Source organism: Mus pahari, chromosome 3 (genome assembly GCF_900095145.1).
Source record: "Mus pahari chromosome 3, PAHARI_EIJ_v1.1, whole genome shotgun sequence".
Taxonomy (NCBI): Eukaryota; Metazoa; Chordata; class Mammalia; order Rodentia; family Muridae; genus Mus; species Mus pahari.
The window spans coordinates 89,939,464-89,950,769 of record NC_034592.1 but is presented as its reverse complement, the minus strand read 5'-3'; the positions used below and the strand labels follow the sequence as shown (position 1 = coordinate 89,950,769).

The following is an 11,306-nucleotide window of genomic DNA, read 5'->3' as shown; positions in this document are numbered from 1 at the left end:
GACGTGTACATCTGCACTTGGAGTCAGACAAAATATGGCTTTTGTACTTACGGAGCCTTGCCATTTTATACTTTCATGTTGTGTACATTTATTTGTATTTATATTGTAATTATATTGTATTTATATTGTATTTATATTGTAATGCTTTTTCTAAACTCCATGTTCCATATATATATATACACACATACATATATATATGGAATTCTGTGCTAATTACTTATGTGAAGTAGCTTTCTCAACATTGACAATTATATAATCAAACTGTTGATCAACTCTGATAGTGAAAATGTCTTTGTCCTGCAGTATCAGGTATTTGGTTGATATTTAACTCATTATGTCACAAGCATATCCAGCATGCAGATTTGCTTTCCTGTTTAATAACTGGGAAAATATATATACCAAAGGCTTGTTTGGAATTAAGTTTATCTTAATTATAAGTAACTCTTTAATCTTCTCAACCTATTTCTTATCCAGCATCATTTCTTTAATGGATTCGTTAGTAGGGAAACTTTAAGAAGCAGTATAGTTTAATGGTTAAGAAATGTGTGCCATACCTGTCATGAGGTTGTAGTAATCAGTATTTTGAGCACTCATGAACCATAATAAATCTGTAGTGCTGACATGGGGGAGAAAGAAAAACCAGAAAAGGAATTTAACCATAGAGCAAGACTTCCCAAAATCCCAACCTGTTTGTTTTGTGACCTTGTACAAGTTTATTAGCCTTTGTGCTCTAATCTTCATATGTAAAATGAGGTGAATTATCATTGCTTGTTTCTTAGGATTGGAAATGTTAATGATTGAGAGTACTCACAACCATACTGGTACTTTCAAACATGCTAACTACTGAGGTTTGTTTGCTTGCTTTTGTTTGCTTTTGTTGTTGTTTTTTGATATCCTGTTCATCATTTAGTTTTTTTAATATTTGAAGAGATTTGCTCATTTTGATCCTTTAGCTCTGGTCACTGTGTGAGTGTGTGTGTGTGTGCATGTGTGTGTGATTTATGTTAATCTCTATAAATGCTGTTTTTTTCTGAGTTTTTTCATGGAATTATTATGCTTTTATTTTTACAGAGTGTTATATAACATTTTGCAACTTTTGAAGTTTTTCATTTTCCCCTCGCATTATTTCCATTTCTTATTCATTTATCTTAGTATTTGAATTCTGTGTCAGATGTTTTGCTCAAATATCTAATGATTTATCTCTATTCACATTTAGTGTTAAAGTATTGAAAAACTAACTGGAGATATCTGAGCACATAACCTGTGAGCTAATCTGTTTAAGGCTTTTTGTTTTGTTTTGTTTTGTTTTGTTTTTGTTTGTTTGTTTTTCAAGACAGGGTTTCTCTGTATAGCCCTGACTGTCCTGGAACTCACTTTGTAGACCAGGCTGGCCTCGAACTCAGAAATCCGCCTGCCTCTGCCTCCCAAGTGCTGGGATTAAAGGCATGCGCCACCACACCTGGCTGTTTAAGGCTTATTATAAGCTCACATAGTGATATCTCTTAATTGTCTTCCAGTCTCTGCCTCTTGCCAGTTCTATGTAAGAATGACTTCTGTTAGCCTAGCAGGGGTGTGTGTGTGTGTGTGTGTGTGTGTGTGTGTGTGTGCGCGCACGTGTTGGAATGGAAGTTGGATCACCCTTCCTATTCAATATTTCATCTCCTCTCTTTGCTTTGCTTCTACCTCAGAGTTTGAATGTCCTCCATTGCTCATGTGCAGTGGGGAGGAGGAGTATCCTGGCAGAGGAACACATAGGAGCAGCTGGGGTCTGCCAGTTCCTTTTAAAGATTTTCTGCGATTGAGTTATCGCGTACACAGTGCTCCTAGCTTGCCGAGATTACTGGTTTCTTTTGTCCGTTAGCCAATCATTGAGATTAGTGAAAAGTCAAGGGCTAGAATCTGGACTGTTACATTATTTTTGTTCACCGATTTCATAGAGATGTTTACTTAAGACAAGGATGCATGGTATGAAAAACTATGCTCGCTGTGGCATACACAACGAAAGGTACACACCACAAGAATAATGTGTGGAAGTTAGGTCCCGGTTCTTCCTTCCAGGCCATGCTCCCAGAAATGAGACTTAAGACTCAAAATATATTTACAAATGCTTTGGCCGCAAAGCTAGAACCTTCTCTGACTAGATCATATCTAAAGATAACCATTTATTTTATCCTACGTTCTGCCATGTGGCTGGTTACCTGTGCTTAGGCAGGTAATTTTTGTGATTATAGAAATTCAGATATTTTGTATCCTTGTTCATGGCAAAAACATTAAACTTTATATTAAACATTATGCCTCTTTTCTGTTTTAGAATTATCTATATTAAGGCCCAGAGTTATAGCTCAGTTGGTAGAATGCTTTCCAGCATGCACAAAACCTTAGGTTCAATCCTCAGCCCCACATAAACTGGACATGATGGTGCACATCACTCGTCCTAGTACTTAGGGGATTAAAGCAGGCGCAGGAGAAGTTTGTTGTCATCCTTGGTTACATAGTAAGCTCAAGTATGCTCTGGACTACATAGGACACCTGTCAGAAAGGAAAGGGGAGGGAGGGAGGGAGGGAGGGAGGAAGTTAATTTTACAAGACACCCATGTCTAAATGCATTGGAAAATTCTAACATTGCTGTCATTATGGTTCAAGAAATTGTGATATATAAAACTGATGTTGTATTATGTGTCTTCCTGTTCTCTTAGGAACTCCCTGCACCGCTACTTGATGATAATAGTAAAAAGGAGCTTGAAGATGTACATAGTGCTAAAACTCCAGAGCCTGATGTCAACATGAAAATAGCCTGGCGGTACCAGTTACAACCCAAGATGGAGGCAAGTCAGCTAAACTAAAATTCACAAATGCATTTCTTTTCACTTTATAGAATCTCTGCTTTGCCCTACTAGGTTTTAGGTCTTTTGGCTTTATCCCAATATTTCTTTTTGAAATGGGAATATTACTCTGTACTATTATATATATTTATGTGACTTGGGTTTTTTTTTTCCTTTTTTCTGTGTGTGTATGTTCATGAGGACATAGTGTCTTCCAGTCTCTCCACTTTACTTCTCGAGATAATATCTTTCACCAAATGTGAAGTTTATTGATTCAGCAAGTACAGAGTAATTTAGACATTCTCTCCTTTGTTTCTCTCCTTCCTTCCATTTGTTTTTTTCTGATAGATGTCCTTTGAAGTCCATGGCATACTTGACCTTGCTATGTCACCAAGGATGACTGTATAGCCAGCCCTTGGAATAATTCTGCAAAGATTGCCTTAGAGTTTTAGAAGAGACTTTGGGACACTAGAATTCTGAGTAATATTAGAACTTTAATATTTTGGACTCTTAGAGATGGACTAAATGTATTTAGCATTATGAGACTGAACATGAGACTGTAGAGTTAGAGGTGAAATATTGTAGTTTGAAATGATGTGCTTGCATGTTGTGCTGATAAGAGATGGTATCTTAGTTGGAGTTACTATTGCTATGATGAAACACCATGACCAAAGCAACTTGAGGAGGAAAGGGTTTATTTCACTCATAGTTCTTTATAACAGTTCATTATCAATAGCAGTGAAGGGCAGTAACTAAAGCAGGGCAGGACCTTAGAGGCAGGAACTGATACAGAGGCATGGAGAGTGCTGCTTACTGGCTTGCTCCCCATGGCTTCCCCTGCCTGCTTTCTTATAGAGCTCAGGACCAACAGCTCAGAAGTGGCACTATCCTCAATGGGCTGGGTTCTCCCGTGTCAATCACTAATTCAGAAAATGCTCTACAGCTGGGTGTTATGGGGGCATTTTCTCAATTGAGCATCCTCCTCTCTGATGACTCTAGCTTGTATCTCATTGATATAAAACTAACCAGTACAGATGGATTTATAATGATTACTTTCAGTGTCAATTCCAAAGGGATTTCACTGAGGAGAGAAAAACTATCAATATGGCAGTATCATTCCATGGGTGGGGTCTCGATTTATGCAGGAGAGAAAGTATATATATAGAACATGGACATTCTTCTTGCTCCTTTCTAATGATGGAAGCAAATGTGACTATTTGCACAACTCTGCTGCCATCCCTTCCTACCATGGCTAGCTGTTTGAAGAAACTTCGAGTGATACCAAACCTTTCTTCTCTTATTTCATTTCTTGTCAGACAGCTAGTGACAGAAATGAGAAAATTAATGCAGTACTTCACACTTCATATGTTCACAGTATTTTATAATTAACTGTTAAGATACCTCCTCCATCAGATGAGACCTTTTTATGAAGATAGAGAAGTTCTTTTGTTTTCTTGTGTATGTTCATCACCCATATTAATGGTTACACAGTAAATAATAATCAATGTAGTTATTAATAGTTAATAATAAGTGTATTTATTTATTCAGTCAGAAAACATCAAGTAATCACCCATTAGCTGTGTACCAAAACATGTGTATTTAATAAGGCAAGTTGTTCTTTTACACATACATTTTATTTGAATAAAATGATTTAAAAATTTGATTTAGACAACTCTGAACAAACTACAAATTAAAGAGTATATAATACTCAATAGAAGAGTATATATTATACTCATATAAAATAAGGATTAATTTTCTTTTTATATGTTGACTTTATAAAATTAACAGGAAACTCAGTTTGTATTAAGTCATAAAAATACAAAAAGAAAAATTTTATGACTCTTAAACATGAAAAACAAGTCTGGTTTTAGTTACAATAAGAGAAAACTCCAATACTGTCTGGTCACTGTTCAGAGATAGGCATCATGGTCTTCTAAATGTTTGTCAACACACTTTATTAACAGTAGAGGGAAGTAGTCCTCTCATCCTTCGCTGATAAAAGTGCAAGTGGTAGGAAGGTGCAAGCTGGGTCATCAGGTAAAGGCACCGGCTGTACTGACCTGAAAGCCTGTGCTCTCATACCCAGAACTCCCCACGTAAAGGTGAGAGGAGAGAACCCACTTCATGGTCTTTACCCCTAGGACCTACGCATGTGTTTTGGCATATGTGTGCCTAAACTTAACACACACATCAGACCCACAGATACCAAATTTTAAAATGAAAAATTGAAATATAGCTTCTGGAGAGGATACTTTTGTAATATCCTTCAAAATCCACTTCATTGGATATATTTAGTCAGCTATAGAATATGTAAGAGCTATTTACACAATTTGAATAGTGAAAGATTGAAAGTAACCTAAATGTCCATTAGTAAACAACAAATAATGTATATCATAGTGTATATGAAATGTAAAATTATTTAAATTAAAAACTAATAAAGGAGACTTGGGTATATTCAGAAGTTTGTCACGTATGCAACCTAGTGTAGATGTGATTGAGAATCCAGGACAAATGCAGCCCTTCTGCTTAGGAAATTCTATAGCTGACAGATTGAAACCTACAGGAAATTCAGAGCTAACACTTGAACCTCAGCACTAAAGAGTGTCATGTGCTTTGTCTATTAAGTTTATTAGGTCACATTGATTTGGGGTCCTGGGGTTTGTTTCGTTGTCTGTTTTCTGTGTTTTAACTTTTGGAGTTCTTTATAGATTCTGAATATTAGCTGTTTTTTGGATACATAATGGATAAAAACTGTTAACCATTAAAGTAGGCAGTATCTTTACTCTGTTGTTTCCTTTTCTGTATAGAAACTTTTTAATTATATATAATCTCATTTCTAGATGCTTTTTTAATGGTCTCTGTTGCAAACAGAAATTTCCTTGATAAGTGGTAAAAGCTATGCTTGTCTGTAGACTTAAAACTAGATTTAGAATGAAGTTAAGAATTACACTTGTTTAGTTGAATTGCTATTGCAGATTCCTTACTTGCAGTACCTGGCTAGGTGTCCAGTACTGGGGTGATTTCTCTCTTGTTAGTGGGCCTCAAGCCTATTAGAAAGCTGATCGTTGCCACCAAAATAAGTGTGCCACTATTGAACCCTTAGGGCTATTTTGCCATCCTGGTCATCATTATGATTCAAAGCATCATAGCTCGATAGGACTATTGGTTGCTTCACTTCCTTAGAGCTTGCATTCTAACTTGTGGTACTATGAAGCCTAGTCCTCAGGGCGGGGCTTTCAAATCATATCCAGTATGGACCCTCTGGGACCTGTATTGAAAAGTACATGCTGTCTTCAGTAATAGGAAGTTATGTTTGACTTTTGGAAGGCAACCAAGGGATCCAACAATAGCTTATAATGTTTGGGGAGTCTCTTCGACTCCCTTGACCAAGAACTCAAAAGGGTGCTTTTTTTTTTTTTTTAATTTTTTATTAGATATTTTCTTTTTTTATTATTATTATTTTCTTTATTTACATTTCAAATGCTATCCCGAAAGTTCCCCATATCCTCCCCCTGCCCCTGCTCCCCTACCCACCCACTCCTACTACTTGGCCCTGGCCTTCCCCTGTGCTGGGTCATATAAAGTTTGCAAGACCAAGGGGCCTCTCTTCCCAATGATGGCCAATTAGGCCATCTTCTGCTACATATACAGCTAGAGACTCGAGCTCAGGGGTTACTGGTTAGTTCATATTGTTGTTCCACCTACAGGGTTGCATCCCCCTTCAGCTCCTTGGGTACTTTCTCTAGCTCCTCCATTGAGGACCCTGTGTTCCATCCAATAGCTGGCTGTGAGCATCCACTTCTGTGTTTGCCAGGCACTGGCATAGCTTCACATGAGGCCGCTATATCAGGGTCCCTTCAGCAGAATCTTGCTGGCATGTGCATTAGTATCTGGGTTTGGTGGCTGATGATGGGATGGATTCCCGGATGGGGTAGTCTCTGGATAGTCAATCCTTTCATCTTAGCTCTAAATTTTGTCTCTGTACCTATATCCTTTCATGGGTATTTTGTTCCTTATTCTAAGGAGGAATGAAGTTTCTTATGCCTAGAGTTAGAATTTTTGTTTGAGAGTCTGTCTGTTGCTCTTGGGAGGAGCATTGTCAACCAGGTGGGATTGGAAAATCTTATTTTAAATGTACATGTATGCCTGTAGAATTGTATGTACTGTATTAATTTTAGGTAAGGAATAATACTGATTTCCTTATGATTTTGTCATACATCTCTATTGTTTTTTACCCTCCTCCATCCCTCTCCTTCTGTATTGACAGACCTCTTCCCTTCCTAATTAAATCCCCACACCCCAGCTTTTCCCTTTTCTCTTTCCAAGCACTTAGACTCTGCTATTCTTTTCTCAATTGCCTCCACTCCACGACTCCTTTTTATTTTCCCAGTTTCTGTGGTTACAGAGGTCCTAAAGAAATGGATAATATAGGATTTTGATTACTAGATCATGGAACCTTTTCTAAAAGAACCCCAAATCTAGGCTGCAAAGCAAATCTTAACAATTGGAAAAGAACTGGATTAATTTTATATATCTTACCAGCCCATAGTAGAAAAAAACTAGAAATCATTGAAGAAAACAAAACAAAACAAAAAGAACAGAAACCACATATATTTTTAAAGAACAAATAATAAAGTCTTTAGTGAATTTAGTCATTGAAGAGACCAGAGGCCAATTGAATCAATTTTAGAATCAAATGAAAGCAAACTGTTATTTGAATGAAATGTGGCTTGAATTTGAAATGCTTCTCACAGGTTTACACCCACTGGTCTGCTATGGTGGCACTGTTTGGGAAGGGGATGGAAGCTCTAGGAGATGGAGTCTTCATGGAAGAAGTACATCATATGGAATGGGCTTTTGCGAGTTTATGCCCTTGTCACCCTCTAATGTGCTTTCTCCGCTTCCTATTTATGGTTGGAGATGTGATCTCTTTGAAAGTGGGGGGTACTAAAGTCATTCACTGATGTTCTGTTAGCACCTATTTCATCTTCTATACCCATTAATTACCAAGTAATATTTGTTTTATAAAATTTAGAGTGCAGTAGTGCTGCATATACTTTTACAACTGTATATTATTAATGATTGTTCTTTATATTAATGTGGCCTTTAAAGTTTTGTTTTAATTTTTATGTGAATGGGTGTTTTGCCTCTATGTATGTCTGTTTGTCACATGCATTGCTGGTGCCACCATGCTAGAAGAGGGCTTTAGAGTCCTCTTGTACTGGAGTTGCAGGTTTTGAGTTGCTATGTAGTTGCTGGAAAAGCAGCCAGTGCTCTTAACTGCTGAGCCATCTCCACAACATCAATGTGGCCATCATCATTGTCTCACTAATTTGGGTTTAAACTCTACTTTGTCACATAATAGAACAACTTACCAGCTTGCTTTCAGGCTCCACTCATTGAATATGTTGATTCCAACTTTTTACTCTATAGTTCTTTACCAGTGAAGTATGTTTCTTAGCAGAACTGATACTTAGATCTTGTTTTTTTGGTACAGTTAGATATATGCATTTCCAATTATTAGCGTTTTTTCAAAGTGAATATTATTATTGAGACAGACTTTATAACTCTTAGAATTTTTTGGATTTTCTGGTTAGTTGAATTATTTGCTTTTTTATCATTGTGTGTATGTGTGTGTGTGTGTGTGTGTGTGTGTGTGTGTGTGTGTGTGTGTGTTCCATCTTTCATATTGGTATTTGAGTTTTGCTAGTTTTGCTATGTGAATCTGTGGGCCGTTTCTCACTCAAACTACCACAATGTTCTTTTTTCCTTTTTATTTTCTTTTTCTTTTGGTATTGAACATTTTTTATTCTTTCCTACTCTTTTGTTCATTTTTCTCTCCTGAAATTTATAATTTATTCTTCCCTGTGATCTCATTAGACTCTCTTCCTTCCTCCCACATAGATTGTCTTTCTTAACGTTCCATCAGTACTAGTGGCTTAGTAATCATAAACTGCTTTCATTTGTGCTTTCATTTGTGCTTATCTTGAAATTCCCTGGTCAACTTTTTGAGATAGCTTTGTTGGATGGAAAATTCTTGGTTGTTATTTATTTCTAAGACTAGAAATATAGCAGTTCATGCTTTCTAGACATTTTAGGGTTGCTGGTGAGAGATATTGTATTATTTGATATGTTTGCTTTCCACTACATTTTTAAGTTGTTTTTTTACCATGTATTTCCAGCATTTCCATTTGGTTGATTTCAGAGTCTACATTTTCTTCCTAATGTTTTTCTGTTTTTTATTTAACTTTCTCTTCACTATTGCTGATCTTTTTTATCTATGTTACTAATACTGTTACCCAAGTTCTCAGCTGGTTCCTTTCTCTGCATTTTCATCTGCTCATTTGAATCCTCTAGTGGATCTTTGACTCTTTTTGAAAGTGGGATTCCGAAATCCTTTTCTGATACTTGAGCCATCTCATGTCTTTCATTTCTTATGATGAAGAAATGGGAGCTTGTAGAAGTTTATTACTGTTTCCTCACTGTGTTTTCTACATCTTTTGGAAAGATTATGCACTCCAGTTTTTGTTTTGTTTTGTTTTTTTCTGTTTTATGTGAATCTTCTTGGTGCATTGATCTGGGCTTATGTTCCAACTATGATTTAGGACAAAAGCTGACTATAGTAACCAAGAATTATTTGATGTTAGTCTATAGTAACAGATACTAGGTACTTCAGTTATATCTACAGGTGGCATGGGGAAACCATAGTTTATAATAGGTCGTTAGATTTGAGGGTATTAAGAAGTGAAATGAGATGGGAAAGAGGAAAGGAGGGCAAATACAAATTAAAAAGAGAAGTGTGAATTACAGACCAGGTACACACACTGCACAGTCACAAATGCTTGTTAGTCAAACTGAGCTAAAACCAAATGACTGAACAACTGAAGTACAAATTTAGATAAATAGAAACTATAGTATCTGCCAGTATTTCTTCTAGACACACACACACACACACACACACAAATGGTTTCCTCAAGTCTCAAGAAAACTAGGCAGCTTAATGTGTATTCACTCCTCAGTGGATCTTCAGAGTCACACTCAGGTTTCTGTAGTACTTCTTCAGTCTGGGGCCCACACCTGCCAGCTGAAGCCTTATCTCATCTGCTGAGGAGCAGAGTTGTCTGTGCCTGAGCTCTGATGGGCTGTCAGAGAGGTTACTGTGCATGTGTGCTTATGTTCCCTTCCCCACTCAATCCTAGCTGTTTCTCTTCCAAATGCTACACAGTCCTTGCCTGAGAAAACAACTCTGCCTATGCTGCTGGGTATGTCATACTTCATGTGCTTCATGGTGTTATGGTGGAGATGCTGTCTTCCATGTCCTCCTCAGTTCCATTCACCCCAGGGTAGTTGTGAAGGGAGATTCTCTACATTGGGCTGCCATACAGCACTTCCACCAGTGTCTGTGGCCAGTACCATCCTACTTGTTTATCTGCTCCAGTGTGCACAGTTGTGGTCACTCCCCTGCCACTCAGCCTTTCTCTGCATACCAATTTCTTATAGCACTCTGTCAGGAGGAAGGACAGTCATTTCTTGTCAGCTACCACTTTCCCCATACCCAATATGGACCCACTGGGTGTGGCTATATGCCCATGGCTGCTCCCCTTGTAGGTTTCTTCTTGAGAGAATTTTGCTGATCTCTTGTTTGTTTTGTTTTTCAAGGCAGGGTTACTCCGTGTACCTCTGGCTGTTCTGGAGCTCACTCTATAGACCAGGCTGTCCTAGAATTTAGAGATGTACCTGCCTCTGCCTCCCAAATGCTAGGATTAAAAACATGAACCACCAGCACCCTGCAAATTTTGTTAATTTTATCGTGCTTGTGCGTGTATTTCCTCCACACTTCTTATTTGACTTCATAATCCCTCTATGTATTTATAATGTTCTTTGACTTTCCCCTGTTAAGGATAGAATCTATTCTTTCTGACCCTGACTTTTATGTGTGTACACTTGTGGAGGCCTGGGTTGATGTCAGGTCTCTGTTGTTGTTACCATTGTTGTTTACCTCGCTGAGAACTTAATTTAAGGCCTCATACTTGCTATGCAAACATCTGTCACTGAGCATCCAAACCAACAGCAGATGTTCTACTTCAGTTGTTTCCACTTTAATTTTTGAGACAGTGTCTCTTACTGAACTTTAGCTCACTGACTGAATGGCTGGTCAGTGAACATCATTAATATGCAGTCTCTGCCCTCCAGGACAGGGCTACAGATGCCTGCTGACATTTCTAGGTTTTTAGATGGATGTTGGGAATCTTCACTCAGATTCTCAGCCCCTCTTATCCTAACTTTTACTTCAAGAGATCTCCCAAAGGCAAAACCATCATCTTACATGGGGATTCTATTCTTTCATTTATTCATTATCCTAATTTTTCCCAGGGGTTTGCTGAACTACTGTATTATCTACAGTGACTTCCTATTTCACTCTACATGAAGTATTACTTCTTTTACTGTTTTGTTTTCTTGAAGACATGATTTAAAGAAGGAAAT

The 11,306-nt window shown here is 37.5% G+C and overlaps 1 protein-coding gene across 1 annotated transcript in view; it reads left to right on the top strand.

Moving 5' to 3' along the window:
* The window catches only part of Elp4 (elongator acetyltransferase complex subunit 4), a 238,590-nt gene that overhangs the window by 84,030 nt on the left and 143,254 nt on the right, over nt 1-11,306 (top strand). Inside the window, exon 4 of the mRNA XM_021193497.1 lies at nt 2,697-2,825. Within this exon, the coding sequence (XP_021049156.1) occupies nt 2,697-2,825 (129 nt within the window). The remainder of the gene's footprint in view (nt 1-2,696; nt 2,826-11,306) is intronic.